This window comes from Grammomys surdaster, unplaced genomic scaffold (genome assembly GCF_004785775.1).
Source record: "Grammomys surdaster isolate TR1022 unplaced genomic scaffold, NIH_TR_1.0 220, whole genome shotgun sequence".
Taxonomy (NCBI): Eukaryota; Metazoa; Chordata; class Mammalia; order Rodentia; family Muridae; genus Grammomys; species Grammomys surdaster.
This window is the reverse complement of record NW_021604665.1, coordinates 10,642,601-10,663,013: the sequence shown is the minus strand read 5'-3', so window position 1 is coordinate 10,663,013 and position 20,413 is coordinate 10,642,601. Positions and strand designations below refer to the sequence as shown.

Sequence of the window (20,413 nt, the reverse complement as noted above, 5' to 3'; positions counted from 1 at the left end):
GGAGAGGGAGAGGGAGAGGGAGAGATTTAAAGAAAAGTCAAAGAACCACCACAGTATCTAGTAGAGTGACACCATTTTTATGCATTCAGATCTCCCTGTGTTAGAAGATAGGCCCCATATGGGATAGAGAAATTCATTGATTTACTTGCTTCTGTTCACCAGGTTCTCAGGCCAGTATGCAAAACATTGATTAAATTAATACAGTTTGAACTTTACTGTTTTGGAAATGAGCTTCAGTACATTCATCAGTCTTTCCAAGGTTCACCTAAAATAGAGAAAATAGTAGCCAGTAACTCACAGCCTTACTTGAGGATTAAATGAAAGAAAGCAGTATTTGTCAACATTGCCTATTAGAGTAAGAGTTGACTGAAAGAAGGAGGGGGGGAGGAAAGGGGAAGGGAAAAGAATGGAAGGAGGAAGGGAAGGAAGGAAGGAAGGAAGGAAGGAAGGAAGGAAGGAGGGAAGGAAGGAAGAAGGAAGTAAACAAAGTGCAGTGTGCATCAAGTGTGTGTGCCCAAGTGTGTTGTTCATGTTACTGGTAGGGAAGGAGGCAAAAGATTATAAACACAGTGTATTGAGACATTCTATATAAATATTGGGTTAAAATATACTTGCACTTTGCCTATTTTTGCAAAAAGTAACAAGCAGAATGTTCAAACGCAGCATGCAATGTATGTAAGAGAAGTCATGATGTGAAATGTCTTCCACAAAATGCAGTGAGAAAGAAAATGAGCTAAGAGATTCATGAACAAGTTAGGGGAAGTTAAGAATTAATGTATGTAATTCTAGCCTGATAAAAATATCCTCTTTTTCCATTTCAGCAATTATTTCAAAATTAACCTGGAAAGATACATGACTTACCAAAGTAATTAATTATCTGTCATGTGGCTGAGTTTGTGGGTTGCAGATTCCTAGGTTTGGCTTTGAACTTGTTAATAGCTTCTGCCTCTCTCTCCTCTCAGTGAGGGTTGATCACAGCCGTGTGGCAAGCTGTGCACACATCGTCATTAGCATCTAGACTAATTTCCTTTCTCTTTTGACCAAGCATTAGTTGAGAAGCTCATTTCCTTGGGCTGCAGTTTATTTCATCTGCTAAGTAGTTACACTTGAGCTCATATCTTCCCAGTGTCCTTTGAAATAAGAACCAGAGAGGCAGGCGAGATAAAGAACAGAAGCTTGTAGGTATGTGGGGATTACGTATTTGAGGAAAAGAACACAAGGTCCTTATGATGCATGGTAACCTCTGTTTCTTTTTCTTTCCCTCCTTCTGCTTCTCCTTGTTCTCCTTCTTCTTTGAAACAGTTTAATTGCAAATATATGTATATGATGTATGTGTATATATACTTTGAAAATATCATGCATGTATATAACACATGTTAATGGCCCTCTTTTGTCTCCCTTCCACTCCTATCAACTCTTATCTTACATCCTAAAATCCCTTTTCCACATCATATCTGCTTATTTTTGTGGCCTATTGCACTTAACCAGGGCCATCTGTGTGACCATGGGCATGCCCTATCCATTGCAGTCTTGTGGGCTAACAATGAGGACTATCCCTTTAGGAAAGAGTTCAGGGAGGGATAAAAGTCACTCTGCCCCTCACCATTCATGACTGACTGTTGATGACAAGCCTAGTTTTGTACAAGCATATAGCTGTATTCACTGTCAACCCAAGTTACAATGATTATCTTCAGGACTGAGCACCCTACACTCACATATTCTTAGCTGCTTGAACAGCCTGGAATCTCTACATTCACCAAGATCCATCACAAAGAGCAATTTCTCTGATATAACCTGAGAGTGATATTTTTATGTATGTGTATAGGTGTAACACAGTCTACTTGGGGGGGAAGCTTCATTCAAGGACCACATTCTGAAAATCAAATCTGAATCCCCTAGAAGCTCTCAAGTATCAATAGCTCCTCAGCTAGGGGTAAGACATATGGAGCCCCACCCCCATCCATGCTGCATTGAACTTGTACAGGTCATCTGGGAACAGCTGCTATGAGTTCATATCATTTATAATAACGTAATATACTGAATTATGTGTACATGGAAAACTAGAAGAAAGAAACTCACAACACAGAAAAAATGATAAGGAAATACTAACTACCCTTGTTTGAGCAATACATGATACCTCACTATATGACATGAATATTGCCATCGTTTCTTTTCCTGTTGCTACAATAAAATACTTCAACAAAAACAACTCTTGGAGAAAGGGTTTGAGCTTATAGTCTAACCTGACAGGAAAACCATAGCAGCTAGTCATTGTATGTCCACAGTTAGAATATAGTATGTCCAGAGGGCAATCGGTGGATGTGTACTTCTGCTCAGTGTCCCTTCACCACTTATCCAATCTAGGATCCTAGTCAATAATGATGCCACCCAGAGTTGATGCCTCTTCCACCTCCATTAATATTGTCAGGATAACTCCCCTACACAGGGGTGCACAGAGGCCCATCCCCATGCATTTCTAAGTTCTGTCAAGTTGACAATAACAAGTATGTACAATTACTGTATGCTGATAATTATTTTTAATTTTTAAAACCATTAAAAGCGAAAATAATCCCATGCTAAATAAATTTCTCAGTGTGTGAACTAAACCTATACATGTAAACTAGCACAACATGAAGTATCTGGGGAGAATCTGATAGACTTTTATTTTAATTGTGGCACAGGAAGGAATACAATACAGCAGAATGCTTTACTAGGAGTCATTGATGCCTTCATCCAGCTTCCTGTTCCAATCAGATGTACAGAATGTATTTGGTCTATAACATTTTCATTAGACTGAAAGATATGTTAAATATTTGATCACCTTCTCTGAGAGTGTGGTAGCAAAAGTACATGTATTTATGCTTATTTCTTGCTACTAAGCAATGAATTTGCATAGGAAAATGAACACAGACAATTGAGAAATATTTGTATAATGCAATACAGACAGAATTTATTTAAGTGAATAAAATACAGATTTTAAGAGAGTGTGGAAGACTGAGCTCTACAGGAGAGGGTGGTGGCAATGAGCATCCATCTGGTAGAGAGTGACTGGATGGTGGACTGTGCTGCGGGCTTGGCTTTCAGCCATATATCTGTAAGGGCAAGCCTTGGTCCCCAGGTGGACAGTGTTTTTGCTAGACAGCCTCTCCAAATGATGTCAAATGAGAAGACAGCAGGAAATGAGCCAGATTGATGTGAGCAGTTGATCCAGATGACTCTCCCAAGGCCAAAAACAGATTGACCATGAGTGAAAGATAAATGTACAGTTTCCTGAACTTTCTCAATACATTTTTGCATGTCTTCTGTTTATTTCAATGTGTTCAGTGTAACAGCTATGTTAAAATATTCCCCCTTTTAAACATATCCAAGCACACAGACAGCCACTTTCATCTATTTAAAAAGTATTCTTGGTTTAATATCTGCTCTTTAGTGGCTCAGCAAAGGCACCATTTTTCAATGCAACATCTTTATGTGTTGCATTTCAGTTTATTGTTAAATTAAGAGAAATCTCTGTCGCAGTGATCATAAAGAGTCCTCGCAGCAGGAGGATTACTTTTGGGTAACCAAATTACATTCAGAGATAGAGATAGCATTCTTACTCCTGACATGCTTCCAGTTTGCTTCTGTCTACTTAACCAGATAAAACTGTATTGACTAGCAAAATGGTTTTATAGTTCAGAAAACTGAAACAAACTTGTATTGTCTCATCAGCAAATTAAAGCACCACTGTTTTATAGAAGCTCAGAGACCTGTATCTAATACCCAGCTTGATGAAGGAAGGAGAGATATATTAGTAAACGGTGTTGGTCCAAGTCATCCAATTCAACAATGGTTTGAGTTCCAAGTTCCCAGGGTAATTCTGAAACCATGGATAATAAAGGTTTTTTCATAAATTATATATAAATATATATACCCTATATTATATATGCCATATATTATATCTATATATAATTTATAAAACTATATAAAAGAGATTACTAATAACTAATAATAAAACAGTTATTAAATAAATAAAATAAAAAATAAAATAGAATATATACAGAATCATATAGTTCAATAACAGTTACACAAACATCATCTCTCATTCTTAAAACATCTTACTCTATGGCATTTGCAAGAAGCTTGTGACCCACTGACAGTAAGTGAAACTGTAGAAAATGGGCTCTGTTTAAGGAGGGCACTTGCTCGGCAATAGAGCTCTGAGAAAAGATAAGTCATTGCCTGTGTTGTGAGACTGCCCTTAGCAATGAAATAAATGCAACACACAGACACACACACACACACACACACACACACACACACACACAGCCTCTTCAGCAAACCAAGGTGCAAGTGCTCACTACCATTATAGAAGTAAACAGGACTTGCCATGTTTCCAGCTATGGTTCACTTTTAATCACCTTGCCCTCTCCTTCCATGAGGCTTTTCATGTTATTTTCCCACAGCAAACTCTGCATGAGTTTACAAGGTAAAAATTCCTATGTCCACCAACTCATACGAAATCTCATCTGTGCACCCTTTGAATGTTGTTTTGTTCCTGGCCCCTTGTTCTGGTGTCTGATTAGAACTATACATCCCATCCTCCATGTCTCTTAGCTTCATTTTTCTGATTTTATTATTTCTCCAGGCCATGTCTGGACTAACTTACAAATGTTTCCACCATTCATCTTTAGCTACATTCTTATCTATGATTTCATTTTTTAATAATTTCTCTTTTCAGGTCTAAGAGTTCTGCTCACTACTTTTCAAATTTAACTGACCTTTATATGTATTCTCCCATAATTAATTTATCCTTTTTACAATACACTTGGGTGTCATAAAGATGATAACTTTTTAGTCTTCTTTAGAAAGCTGTTAGCTAATATCCACCTGTGCCTCCCAGTATAGCTCCCCATTTATAACACAGGGACGATCCTTTTTTATTTAATAGAAACTGCCTTCATGTTCTTCCAGCTTGATAGAAACTCTCTTCTGTGTACATTTCAGTGTTTTCTTCCTCTGTAGACACCTTGCTCTTCACACGCCCATGTTGTGACTGCACCTATAAACTGTATATTAGCAACTGTATTCTCTCAGTGGTAGTACAGCTATTACTTCAATCTATAACATAGCCTATGGAGAATGGAATAATGTAGAATTATTTAGCCACTAGGTCTGCTAATATGGCTAATTCAGGGGACGACAGAGGAGGATTACTAGTTCAAAGCCAGCCTGGGTTGCATAGTGAGTTTGAACTCACGCAAATTAATGAGACTTTCAAAATTAAAGATAAAAATAGGCCCAGAAGTAAGTATAGCTCAGAGGTAGACTCCTTATATATTCAAGGTCCTAGATTCTAATTCCTAGCTCCACAAACAAGAAATGAACAATAAACCAAGCAAAGAATAAAGATGTTTTTAAGCAAAATGTTACACAACATATTGGAATACTTCAGAAAATTTGCTTAAAGAAAATTTATAATTACTTGTTTAAGTTCAGATAATTTGTATGTTAATTCAAGTTTTTATACCTATCTAAAAAGATTAGCCCGCTTCACTGACTAGTATTTTATATACAAATTCCTCATACATTTTCTCTGCGTCTAAATATTTCTAACACTTCTTATCAACTAAGATCTAAAGATGAAACACTCCTTCAATGCACACAGATGAGTCATAGTACTTTAACATCTACTGTTTACAAGAACTTTCAAGTACTCTTTATAAATGGATTTATAAAACTAGATTTCACATGCCAGTTATGAATTTTTTTAAATTCTTCTTTTCATGAGTCTCCTAAGAAAACATTTTTTAGGCAGCTTATGATGAAGGAATTTGATGTCTCACAGAAAGAAAGGCTCATGGATTAGAAACTAACAAGAGACCAAAAGTTAAACAGGATCTTGATTGACTTAGCAAACTCCTCCATCCCTTTCCTGTGCCATCTATTAAGGAAGGATTATTATAGCCCAGATTTATATAATATTTTCTCAAACTGTGCTATATCCCCATTCCACAAGCTTTCCAGCTTTCTATAACATTTTATTATCATTGTTGATTAGATGTCAATCCTGGAAAATACCTAGACAGTGTCCTCAAGGACAGGTCATTGAAACCTCATGATACATACAGTGTTCAGTATTAGTGATATGATATTTATAAAAAATTTTGGTGTCTGTTTACATTTTGCTTATCAGTGGCCTTATAAACAAAATCATATTTACTTCAAACCAAAGGATTTGTGTTCAGATACCCCAACTAAGAGTCTCATGAAAACTAATAACTCTTTTGCAAAAGAAATGCATGGAAATAACTCAAAACAACATGTATATGAGGAAGAGGGGCTTGAAATACACAGGGCCAGAGAGGGTACAGAATTCTGAACTATTTAGTTTGATACTTTGGAGACATTTTTGTAAGAAACTGAGATTTACATTGTGATATTATATTAATGAATACATTTATATGTGTTTTTTGAAAAAAAAAAAGATGGTAAGTTCTAATATCTTCCTCCTCTGAGGGCTAAAACCAACATCCTAGCTAACTAGTCACCTGGTGTTGTTTGATCTACATAGTATTACACAGTGAATTTTAATGCTGAGAAATTTCACTCAATAATTACAGCTCTGATTTTTATATATTTCACTTTTCATCATGTACCATCTCTAGCCTAAGCTAATCTTTGATTTGCTATGTAGCCAAGGATATCTTTGAGTAATGACCATCTTGCCTCTAGCTCCATAGTGCTGGTATTGAAGATGTGAGCCAACACACCCAGTTTTCAGGGATGCTGGTCATTGAACAAGGTTCTGTGCATGTTTGATAATCATTCTAACAACTGAACTACACCTGCTTTGCTTTTCAAAAGATACATAGCATATTCCTACAAACACCAAAGCTTCTCTTCAGACAAAGCTAAATCCATGTTTGCAGAGATTGCCCCATGGTTGAAATGGTCATTGTCATTAGAATTGTGAGTTTAGAGATATGTTGGTAGTTGTATTATGTTCAAACTACAGATAGTTATGCAATTATGACAATTATTTTATAGTTATATTTTATTATCAAAGGTTTAAAAAATGAATGCCAAAACAAAAGGCTGTCTATTGAAAAAAAAGGGCAAGCATATTTGTTTAGAGAAGTACAAAGTATGTTTTTATTAAGTTCTTCTTTATATCTCTGTGTTAACTTTTCTGTTTAGATTAAGTGAGCAAATGTTAGTAACTATTCTTATTCCTGTCCTAAGCATGGTTGTATTTTGCATAAGCTGTTTATTTCTATGTTTTATCTTTGTTAATTTATTTTTACTTCCTGAAGAATCTAAATTTATGAACAAAGAAAGCAACAGTTTATAGCACATATGCAAAGTACTTAGAAAACATATGTACATATATTTGGTGTATTTTTGTGTGCGTGTGCATGTGTGTGTGTGTGTAAAGAAGTCAATGTCTGTTATCTTTCTCAGTCTCTTTTCCACCTTACTTTTTCAAACAGAGCTCACTACAGCTCACTGATTGCCCTCGACCTACTTGCCAGCAACCTGCAGTGGTTCTCCTGTGTGTGTACCCTAGAACTCGGATTCCAGGTGCCTGGCACCACACCCAGTACTTACCATGGATGCAGGATCTGAACTGCAGGCGTCATGCTTGAGCAGCCAGCTCTTTATCAACTGACCAATCCCCACAGTGCTCTGGAAACAACTTTTACGTTATCACGCATTACTCCTCTTGCTGCCAAATTTTATCACTGGTTTACTTTTGTATCTTCATACCATTTATGCATATGCCAATTTAATAAATCCAAAATTATTTTCAGCACATCACAGAATAATAAAATCCATGTGACGAAAGTTATCATGTTTATGCTTAATAGCTGCTGTCGCTACTTCCTGCTTCTTGCTGCAGGCCTTGCATGCACAGGTAACCTGGTTAACATTTGACCATTGCTGTAGGACACTCCACTTGCTAGACAGCTTTCTCAAATCTTCCCGCTAACATATCACTTCCTTTCCAAAAGGAATCTCCACTTCCCTGTGGAGTTTATTCAGGCTTCATGAATACATACCAGCATTGTAGATCTGACCTTAGGCTAGGCTGCCAAAGGATGAAAATGGAAACAGCTTGATGTTAGGTGTGTGTGTTTCTCCTCTGTCTTCCCACTTGCAATCCGAGCTTGGGATCCTGCTTGTCCTAGCATACTAAATATCTCTGCTTCATTTGTTTATAGAATTATTCTCTAACTCTTCCTTTATTCTCCTCTTCTGTATACGAACAGCTGTGACAAGGTTGAGTGCAGCACCTGGCACATAGTGGGTCTCCTGGGAATGTCGGTGGCATAAACAAGAAAATGCATCATAGCACCCCCATTAATGAAAATGACTGAATTTTGGAAAGGGCTGTATTTGGTCCAGCTGTTTGCATGTTTTATGTCTGCTGTTCACCAGGTGCGGTACTGGAACAATGGAGGAGAAGAAGAATCAACCAGCAAAGTGAAAGTGGCAGGAAATCAGACATCAGCTGTGCTCCAAGGCCTGAAGAGCAACCTGGCGTATTACACAGCCGTCCGGGCTTACAACAGCGCAGGCGCTGGTCCCTTCAGCGCCACAGTTAACGCGACCACCAAGAAAACCCGTAAGTTCAATCTCATTTTTTCCATTTCTTTGAATGTGCAGAATAAGACTCTTCATTATCAGTGAATCTTCCTTATCACCTGAATGGATCACTCAAGGTATGAATCCCACTGAGCAATGAAATCCTGCTTCGAAACTCTGGCAAATCCTTCACAACATCCTTCCATGTGAGCATAGATGTACATTGTGGTAAAATGTACTTGTGGGTGTGTAGTACCTCTAGCCTTCCTTTTATCTATGTTTGGCTTCGTTGGGTCCACCATCGTGGGTTTTTATTTCTATGAAGCTTGGGCTAAGCACCATAACTAGAAGCTTACATCAATGCCTGCGAGCCTGCTTTCTTAGCCTTTTTCCCCCTCACATTACTTAAGAGATTCCAAGATGAAATAAAATGCTATAACAATCAGACTGTATGACCCATGTAAACAGATGCACATTAAAATTTCTAGCCAGCAATGCCAACTTTGTCTTCAAGACCAATCTTTGTTACCTTTGTATTCACAGTAAAGCTCATGAGCTTTGATAATGTTACTATTAAATTAGTAGTCAGGAAACAGTTACTTGCATTTAGTTACTTTCTCACAGCACATTCATGCTAGTTGGAATAAACTATTGGGTTACTATCATTGTGGTCATAGCTAAAAGGGGCTGAGAAAATTCCATGTCCCAAATACTTAATGATCATTTCCCTCTGATCTCAATTTTGAGGCTGAGACAAACAAGGCAAAAAAAAGGGGTTAAGGACTGTGAGCACACTGATGGTTTTGTTTATGGATGATGCTTTTCTTAATTTATCTTCTAAATGTATTTCTGTACCTCTCTGTACTTCACAAAGTTTATATAGAAAAGAAACAACTGTTGTTCTTGGTGGGCACTTTAATGGATACATTCTGTTTGTAGACTGCCAGGTCCATATTTATTTGAAAATGTATGTTCATTGCCTAAACTGCTAAGAATGCCAGTAATATAGAGACAAATATTATAGGCAAGCAATTTTATAATACTGATAACTTAAAATATACATGAAGGATATTCTTACTGCTTTTAGATGTTAATTAACCACTGTCATTTGATGGAGGAAATTTGTGTTTATCTTTGCATTATTTATAAAAAAATAAGTGTGACTAGCATATGATTAGCATAATGAGCGCCACAGAGCAACAGTGTAGCAACAGAGGCATTTGTTCCCTTCTGATGCATTCATTTGTAAGCAATCCACTAATGTGAGGATTTAACATTATCTTTACCTAATTACTAGGGAAAGTATAACCTAGTCTCTTCTGAATAACACAGTTAGGCCAAGAATGTGCTATTTGAAAATACATAAACAGAAAATGGTTTGTATTTACAACTTTTCAGTAAAGATATTTGGTTCTCTTGATAATAGCTGAGTATTACTAAAGCTTAAATATCCTCATCATTCACACGTTAAAAGCCAGAATCAACAAAAAAAAATGCTAATTGCAAAAGTACACTCAAACAAGTTGACTTTTTCTTCTGACTTATTAATCAATATGATTATTCACTAGGAAAACTTTAAAAACAACATAATGGGCTGGCAAGATTGCTCAGTTGGTAAAAATACTTGCCTCTGAGATAGACCTGAGTTTCATGGAACCTACACGATAACAAGAAAGAATAAACTCTCTCCTGGCAAATGTCCTCTGACTTTCACAATGTGATATGGCCATTCATAGGTACAAACACACACACACACACACACACACACACACACGCTAAATAATAACTGAAAATTAATATAAAAGACAAAGATTTCAGAGGCATCAGTGATGAACTTTGTGAACTGAGGAAGCAGAAAGAAGAGAGCAGCCATGTGTTAATAAGAATATCTTGATAATACCCTGTGAATGAAATAAAGCCTTAAAAAAATAAACCACACCCCTTGAAAATGGAGAGCCAGCATAGAAAGACAAATTTCATGTAACAATGATGATAATTATGGGTTTAACAGCTAACACTTAGTGAACAATTTCTGCTCACAGTTTATAACACTGTTCGTGTACTGATTCCTAATTGTCGTGGTAATGTTGCCTTGGAAGCTATTTGTGTCTTCACTTTAGAAATGAAAAGGCTGAGCTCCAGGAAGTTTAGATTCCCTCAAAGAGATGGCAGAGCAGGTGATAGGGCAATAATCCAGAAAGTCTAAAGCCCTGTCTCCTCCTCTCGTCCAACCACATCCTTAGAATGGCCATGTACCTTTCAACACCAGCGTTTACTGTAATTTTGCTCTCTGCTTAGGGACTGGGTAAGATGCTCAGAGGTAGTCAGGAATCTAGGGCTGGTACAACTGAAGTCTGATGGGAATTTCACCAAGTGAATCAAACCTCTCTCTGAAATAGAATCCCCCTGGTGATGCAGTTCACCTGCATCTGCACATTATTCTATAACTGTTGCTAACAATGGGTTTCTATATTGTAATGGGAAATTTCATAAACCCTTCAGTCATCTTAAAATTGGATATAAAGAACATGTATTCTTTTTTTTAATTATGCTAGTGATTTTTAAAGCATGTACCAAAATAGAATAAGATGGCATCTTTCGTAGCTATTTCTGATGTTGTTACTGGCAGCTTTGAATAATCACCCTAAGCACTGATGAGGCTTAGCTTCAAGTCCTAGCTAAGAATTTTGACAAGGCTCCCATGATAATCATTTAAAGAAATCATCTGTATGTGGCAGGTACAACAGCTCTTTAGCTGAGATACCAGTTTTGAATCCTGGTGTAGTCTCTGTTTTTTTCCTCCAGTTCATGAACTTAACAGAGAGTCCTCTGTCTTGGGCCCCCATTCCCCATGGCCAGTGCACTCCAAGCACATGGCAGCTTCTCATTAAATGCTGACTGGATAGCTGGGTAGATAAATGAAAGCTAAAGAAGGAAGCCAGCTTGAACTACTGTTATTAATCAAATGTACTCACTCTTGACTGCACGTTGTGAATTTAAAATATATGCTGCAGTCTTTTACAGTCTAGTTTAAAAATTGCAAGCTGTGTGTCCTTGTAATCATGGAATTCAGCATGCAAAGATTTCCATCAGTGCTGATGTAGGTGTTGTTTCTGATTGTCAAATAACAGAAGGAGTCTCAAGCAAAGTACTGTAGCTTCCATTAAACACCTAATTTTTTTTATATCCAAATACTTGTTCTTTCTAAAAGCATTTTTGACTTAACAGTAATTAGCCTCTTCAGTAATTGAAGATGGCTTTCTGTCACTCAAAAGCCAAAGAGAAGTAACTCTTATCATCATCGCTCTAATGAGGCTAATGAGAAAATTTTGTAGGTGGCTTGAAAACGACTGAAAGTATTGATTTCTAAAGGGAAGCATATTGACAGTCTCATGTCCAGAATGTGTAAGAATGAATCTATAGGACAAACACTCAGCAGACTGTGGGATAAACATCCAGTAGCAGTTCTGTTTGCAGTATGGATGGATTCATGCTGAAACCATTCAAATGTCATCTAATAGGATCTCAGACCAAGGCTTCTTTAAGCTGAGTTCTACTTCCTGTCCTTCATCTTGACACATCCACTGTAATACCCCCATTTCAGCAAACAGCTTGGTGTTTTATTTCTTAGGTCCCTAATCACAGGCATTCTTGACTCTTTTATATTGATTGTGTGTGTGTGTGTGTCTGTCTGTCTGTCTGTTAATTTATTGTGTGGGCACTTGTGCAAGCCTACACAGGCCACAGCTCAAGTATTGACATCAGAAGCACCTTGAAAAAGATGCTTCTCTTTCACACATCTTGTGTTCTGGGTATTATACTCAGGTTATCTGACAAGCATTTTACCACATACTCTATTTATCCACCTTAATTTTAGTTCCTAAAACTGACTTGGAATTCACTTCTGAATGTATCAAGAATCTACCATTTCTCATGGGTTTCGGAATGACTAAGTAAGGAAAATCTTCAGTGAGTTAGTGTGAGACCCTGACACCGAGATCCTTGAATGCACATAAGGCCAGTCATCAGGGAAATGCAAATCAGAACACCCTGAGATTCTACCTCACACTAGTCAGAATGGTCAGGATCAAAAACTCAGGTGATAGCAGATGCTGGCAAGGATGTGGAGAAAGAGGAACAATCCTTCATTGTTGCTGGGATTGCAAGCTGATACAACTACTCTGGAAATCAGTCTGGAGGTTCCTCAGAAAATTGGGCATAGCATTCCCTGAAGACCCAGCTATACTATTTCTGGGCATATACCCAGAAGATGCTCCAACATATAACAAGGACACATGTTCCACTATATTCATAGCATGCTTATTTATAATAGCCAGAAGCTGGAAACAACCCAGATGTCCTTCAACAGAGGAATGGATACAGAAAATGTGGTACATTTACACAATAGAGTATTACTCGATTATTAAAAACAATGAATTCATGAAATTCTTAGGCAAATGGATGGAACTGGAAAGTATCATCCTGAGTGAGGTAACCCAATCATAAAAGAACACACATGGTATTCACTCACTGATAAGTGGATATTAGTTCAAAAGCTCAAAATACCCAAGAAACAACTCACAGACCACATGAAGCTCATGAAGAAGGAAGATCAAAGTGTGGGTGCTTTGGTCCTTCTTAGAAGGAGTAACAAAATTCTCATGGGAGCAAATATGGAGACAAAGTGTAGGACAGAAACTGAAGGGAGGGGCCATCTGGAGACTGCTCCACCTTGGTATCCATCCCATGTACCAAAGGTAGATGCTGATGTGGATGCCAGGAAGTGCATGCTGACAGGAGCCTGATACAGCTGTCTCCTTAGAGGTCTGCCAGAGCTTAACATATTCAGAGCTCACAGCTAACAATTGAACTGATCATAGGGTTCCCAATGGTGAAGTTAGAGAGAAGACTGAATGAGTGGAAGAAGTTTTCGTCCTCATTGGGGAGAGCAACAATATCAACCAACCAGAGCTCTGAGGTTCTAAACCACCAGCCTGGGAGCACATAGGGAGGGACCCATGGCTCCAGCTGTATATGTAGGAGATGATGGCCTTGTGGGGCATATGTGGGAGAGCAATCCCTTGATCAGATGAGGGCTGGATGCCTCAATGTGGGGGAATTTGAGGGCAGGGAGGTGGGAGTGGTTGGGTGGGTAGGTGGGGGCACATCCTCATAAAAACAGGAGGATGGGGGATATGATAGGGGGTTTCTGGGGAGGGGGATGGGAAAAGAGGAAAACATCTAAAAATGAAAATAAAATATCCAATTTAGAAGAAGAAGAAGAAGGAGGAGGAGGAGGAGGAGGAGGAGGAGGAGGAGGAGGAGGAGGAGAAGGAGGGAGACTCACATGCACATTGTCCTGTGTTTAGTTTCACAAATGTGTGTTCACAATTACAGCAAAGACCATGTGGCCCATGAACCTAAACTGCTTAACACTAATACTTGTTCTATGAGAAACATGTACCCCATCACCTGTGAGGTACACCAATGTATCTGAATATTCACAGGTATCTTTCAATCTTACAGTATTGGATTTATTTCATTTTGGAAATCATACTTTTTTTCCTTCTTAAATGAATTATCTTGTTTAAAACTTTAACAGCTAATTTCTAATGATATGAAATGAATGAATACAAAATTCTGTTTTTGAAATTTCATATTCTAATGCCATTTTTTAAATAAAAAACTTTAAATAAAAAAAAGAGAGAGAACTTATGGGTACCATTTCTAATATTTTAAAAATTAAAAGAGCCATTAGTTTTATTTTAAAGTAGATCCAAAAATGTGACTAGCATATCAAGCTGGTTCTTGTATAACTATCATTTCTTGGAATGTGGCTAAAAATTCTGTTTATGTTTTTTTTTTTTATTTCAGTGTTAAAATAAGAAAAAAGCAAAACCAGGGGCTGGAGAGATGACTCAGCAGTTAAGAGTGCTTGTTGCTCTTCCACAAAATGTATATTCACTTTTCAGACCTTACAAGGGCTTCAGCAGCTTACTGTGCCCTATGAATTCAGTTCCAGGGAATCCACTGACTTCTTCTGTCTTCTGTGGTACCTGTACACATGTAATATATGCACATAGAGTCAAAAAGAAAGAAATATAGACATATACATATGCATAAGTAAAAGTGTACATTTTAAAAACTGAGGGAAATGAGCAAGTAAGGAAACAGTGAAGTAAAATGAATGAGGGACACAGGGGGGAATAAAACAAAAACAGCCTTCCATTTTCATTACTTACAGTAATTTGCATAGCTTACATATTAATTTACATAATCTCTCATAGTTTTTCTTTCTTTTTTCCTTCCTTTCTTTTAGTCATTTCAAAGACATATTCCTATCAGGCTGAATTCATGAACTTTGGGATTCATACCAAACGAATCACCCTTTATACAGTCATTTCTTCTCTGAAGCTGGCATCTGGATAGGTAGTGTAGCCCAAAAGACTTCAACTTTCTATAATCTGTCAGCACTCATGCATTGGTAGAGCAATCCATGCGGCAGTGTATTTTCTGAATCTCTTCAAATCAAATCAAACCTACCTGTTCATATTCCTATCGGCCACGTGGATAACAGACTTCGGGATGATGTTATAAATACATTCATGACATTTGCATAGAGTGAGTAGAACACACTGATTAATATTCCAACCCTAAGTAGCTACCATTGATCTGGTTATCACAGCCCTGCAGCTCAGTCTCAGTTGACTTAAACTCATTGTTAATATCCAATCAGAAACCACTTAAAACTACATGGAATCATGTGGGGAAAAATTACAGGCCGCAGTGGTGGGGGTCCAGAGGCTTCCACTCTGCAGCGGGTCCCACATGCAGGAGGAATGTCTATGGTTCCAGCGGCCTGAAGGCTTTGGCAGCAGCAGGCCCCCAAAACATGAGGAAGTCCTTGGTTTCAAAAGGGTTTATTGTCATGGCGGATGATGGTTGAATCTTGAAGTATACCCTGTAAAACTCGTAAAACTCAAGGCAGTCCCTAGTTATATAGGGAGGGAGAAAGGGGGAGGATCTGGGGAGAGTGGGGGAGGATCTGGGGAGGCATGCTTAATTTGCTCCACCCGTCTGGCCTTCATTAGTATGTAAATCCCTAGGGTCTGATGCCTCTAGTCACATCCTCTACCTGTGCACTTTGGGAGGGGCCCTCTGGCCTTCATTAGTATGTAAATTCCTAGGGCATGAGGCCTACAGTCAGGCCTACTTGACTGAACAATGTAATTCTATGGAGACTGGACTGCTTTTCAGTACCCTGGGTTCTTGGGACGCGCCGAACTCCTGCCGGTTCTCATGCAGAGTCTTGGGGTTCTAGGCAACTGCCTAACCATGACCCAGAATACCCTTACGCAGTCCCACAGAATCATGTTAGTGAGGACACAAAAAACTAAAGAATGTGTAAACAATACCATCATGTTTGGAGTTATTCATCCCATAATATATCTGGGATCTCTTCCATCTGTAAGTTTAGCTGTATTTCCCTTATGGCATGAGTTAATGATGATCAGAAATTTTTCTGGAAAGGCAATCCCCTTTTCCCATTACAAATAAGTTATTGAAATCACATCTTATGTTTCAATGTACAAGGATAAACTTTCAATGCTATTGTAGGCAATTGTGATGCTGTTGACAAATGAGTAATATCTTTGTCTTTTTGTGATTGAAAAGAAATTGAACTGTAGTGCCCCTCGTGTTCCTCAGTAAACAAATGGATTCTGCCACTTTTCAGTTCATCCCATGCCCCCCCATACATAAACACCACACACAGACACCCTTACACCTTACCCGTATAATTTTCCTATATCATGTTCTTGTAAAGGAACTAACTGTAAATCCAAGTCTATAAAACCCAGAGAGTTTCATTAATTCTCTGATGCAGTTCTCATTAACTTTTTTAGCCTTTTGCATTATTTTTCTCAAACACTGATTTAAATTTGGAAAATGAAGACTTTAAAATATAGACTCTCGGCTGTAATTTTTCATGGGTATAGCTATTACTTCACGAGAATGAATCTGTGTAATTCTGATTTTTTATTGCCTCTCGTTTTGCCCATCTCATCATACAAGGAGACTGGCTGAAAAATCATCCACACTTCATTTCCTGTGGCTTTAAACTGCTCATTTGGCAATTTCTCTCAGCTTCTAGTAGGTGTCAAAACAAGTCCAATAGCTGTCCTGCTTCACTCATCAACATGCACCCTCTAGTGGTAGAAAAAGGAATTGCCGTTCTTATGCTTTCAACATTTTCTAGGTATGGATAGGGCAGGGTAGGGTACGGTAGGATAGGGTAGGGTAGGGCAGGGCAGGGTAGGGTAGGGTAGGGTATGGTATGGCATCATAAGGTATCCTACTATATGGTATCCTATGGTATGATAAAGCCAATTTTCTCGTAATTTAAACACGGTAACCTTTCCTTAAAATGCTTAAGAAAAGATTTAAAGCCACTCCTTGGTTTTGTCTCATTCCATCTCTGCACCACGAGTTATCAAAGAGAGTCTTCTTCTTCCATGAGCCTTCTAGAATATTTACTTGTCTGATCCGTCTGAAATATGACTCTGTGCTCAAATCAGTTTTAATCTCTCCTTTTGCATTTCAAGCTCCCAGTCAGCCACCAGGAAATGTTGTTTGGAATGCTACAGACACTAAAGTGCTGCTTAATTGGGAACAAGTGAAAGCCATGGAGAATGAATCAGAAGTAACAGGCTACAAGGTCAGTTGTGGCTCAGACTTCACGTTTCCTACCTTTGCAAATATGCTCTAAGGCAAGCTAAGTAGAAAGCTTATTTTTAAAACATTAGTGATATGGTTTCTTAATCTAGTTTTCACACAGTCGTCAAGCTTTTCCCAAAAAGATCATTTTCTGGAAATGTCTGACTTGTTAAATACAGTTATGTAAGATAATTTTGCTTCATAAGGATCTCAAGCCTGATAGTTGTAACTTTTATTATGTATTTTCAGTGCTCACTAAATACTAGTTTTAAAACAGCTGTAAGGATTGCCCATGATTCCTTGTCCTCTATAACCAAAGAAGCATTCCATGTGGCTCTGTCAGTTACCTATCCTTGCTGCAAGCATTGCAAGTGAGCAGGGGTAGGAAGAATGGCTCCCTACTTTTATCCTGAGCAACCTGAGGAGACCCCTAGACTGTTGGGAATTTGGGCACAAGTGAAGCCATATTTATGGCTTCAAAGAACTTCAGTTCTATCCAATGTATGAAGCAGTGTTGGGTTTAATAATGATGTATTGAATGGTCTTAGGCTTTAAAGTTAACGAAAGACAGGTGCCCAGAATGAAGATTAGACAGACTCTAGAGCATGGATATAGACTTCATTAAGAAGACTCACAGAAAATAAGACACACCCTAAGTGTGGCTACAATTTCCTCAAAGGATGATTAAGCTCATTGTTTTTATAGTAATAATATAAGGTATTATTGGGCTTTGAAATTACTGTAGTCACAAAATTGCTAAGAAGCTTAAAGGAGATTATCTGGAGTTTACTGAGATGCATCTAACGGGATTACGGTTGGTAAAATAAGTTTACCTCTCAAGAATTTTGGAAAACAGGATCTATCTGCTTTATAAAAAGGTAACAGTTTTGTTTATAATCCTCAAGAAATGACTGCTGAAAGGACTGAGGCCCTTCCCAAGTTTTCATACATTCTTCACTAATCCTGGTTTTTTGTTACTTTATACAAAATATCTATTAGAAACAATGTTAGCTTTATGTGGACATCCTTTACAACAAACATAAAGGGCTCAAAATTTTTGCTTCAAGGATGAGGATAGGCTTCAGTCAGACTCTGAAACAATGGTCTCCTTCTCCTTAAACATATTCCATAATCTCTGTGTTTCTAATCTACCCCATTCATCAACCTACCCTAACCTAACTGAGATTTTCCATGAAAAAGTTCAGTGTTCATCCAGCCTCCTCAGATTTGAGAACCTGATGGTCCCAGAACATTTACCCATGTTCAAGACCTAACATGAATTCCACTTTATATGATAGGGATGTAGAGACCTAAAGTCATTTTGGAGTGACAAAGTTTGTGAAAGACATAGAAGCTAGTTGTATAAAAAAGTGAGTTTATTTATGTCTTCTAGGTTTTCTATAGGACTAGCAGTCAGAATAATGTGCAAGTATTGAACACAAATAAAACTTCAGCTGAACTGTTGCTGCCTATCAAAGAAGACTACATTATTGAAGTCAAGGCTACCACAGATGGAGGGGACGGCACCAGTAGTGAGCAGATCAGGATTCCAAGAATAACCAGTAAGTCAGTTGAGCTTATTCTCCCCTTAACTTTCATCACTGTTGTTGAACCATATAATAAATTCACATTTAGGAGAAAAACAATGGGGCAGGCAAACTGTAAATCTGGCAGCTGCCTGGAGGAAGTTGGGGAGTACGAAGAAGAAAAGTTTGTGCTTTTTGCAATGGAGGCTAACAAGCAGCTTCAACATGATAAGATAAAATAAAGTAATAAAGGTAGATGGGGAGCCTTATAGAAGGAGTGAGGCAGATAGTATAGAGGGTATGGGAGTTGGTTAGGCTTTGGGCCAATTTCCAAAAAAAGACAAAGAAAAATAAAAAATTAAATAGGACTCAAAGCAAGCAGGTCACATGGCTACTCTCCATAGTGCTGCCTGTTGGAAGGCAAGTGCCTTCACTAAGTGGCTTCTGGGAAGGAAAAGTACATGATCTCATTCAGGGGATAATTATTCCTCCCATTTTAGCTTGACTTCAGGTGATTAAGATTTCCTAGGAGAGTGGACTTCTTACTAGGTGATTAAAAGGCCCAGGGATCAGGATAGAATATATAATCTATTCTTTTGACCAAGAGAAAGTATTTGCCCTATTGCCTTGGCCTTTTGACGTGGTAATTTAAGTGTGAGGAGTGGTAAAGCTGATGCTTAAAATTCTTGAGTTACCTGGAAAGCAGAGTCTGGGGTTCAAAGCCTTAAAGACCTGCAAGGCTGCTGCTGCTGCTCTTGCCGCTGCTACAACTACTACTAGTGCTACTACTACTAGCATGAATATCATGACAACTGAAGACAAGATTTCAGCATAATTTTAGATGGAACAGGAACGTTCAATCTCCAGTGTTCTGATTACAGCCCTTGCTAATGAGCCCTTTATCATCCTTGACAGGTATGGATGCAAGAGGATCCACTTCAGCCATTTCTAACATCCACTCTGTGTCAGGTTATATATCCGTCCTACTGTTCTTTATTGTAAATGCTTTGTGGTGATAGGGCTTTTTTTATTATTTACTGGAAAGTTAATTGGTTACCTCCCCCCTCCCCAAAAAAGTGCTTTCTGAAACAGTGATTGTGCATGTTTTTTTCAGCTATGTGTTTTTAAATTTCTACTTCATTATAGGTAAAATATGAATATAATAAAAACAGTACATCCTTTTAGAGGAATCTGAGATGCCTTAATATTTGCTTGGTAAACCAAAGGAACTTGCAAATTACATACTGCAAACTTTTGATAGAAATATTCTTATGTTATGAGTTTAATCACTTGAACACTTGCCTATGTGTGAGGCACATACAAACACAGGATACATAAAAACACAGTGCACACATGATGTATGGAAACACATAGTACATATACAGTACAAACAGTATAAAGAAGGTACACAATGCACAAGTATACACAGACACACACACAGACACACACACACACACACACACACACACACACAGTTTTTCTATACTAAAATTCCTCATTTATTCCAAATGTTATTTTCCCATTTTTACAACATCATCTATCATTTTTAAATTACTAATTTGAATCCCTCAGAGGGAAAATGCACATAAACCATTATTCTGGAA

General features: G+C 37.9%; 1 protein-coding gene across 1 annotated transcript in view; it reads left to right on the top strand.

Moving 5' to 3' along the window:
- Positions 1-20,001, top strand: part of Cntn3 (contactin 3) — a 262,761-nt gene extending 242,760 nt beyond the window's left edge. The window contains exons 19-22 of the mRNA XM_028773027.1: positions 8,422-8,608; positions 17,172-17,284; positions 18,677-18,845; positions 19,725-20,001. Coding sequence (XP_028628860.1) covers positions 8,422-8,608; positions 17,172-17,284; positions 18,677-18,845; positions 19,725-19,825 — 570 coding nt within the window. The 3' untranslated portion in view covers positions 19,826-20,001. The remainder of the gene's footprint in view (positions 1-8,421; positions 8,609-17,171; positions 17,285-18,676; positions 18,846-19,724) is intronic.
- Positions 20,002-20,413: the final 412 nt, after the last annotated feature.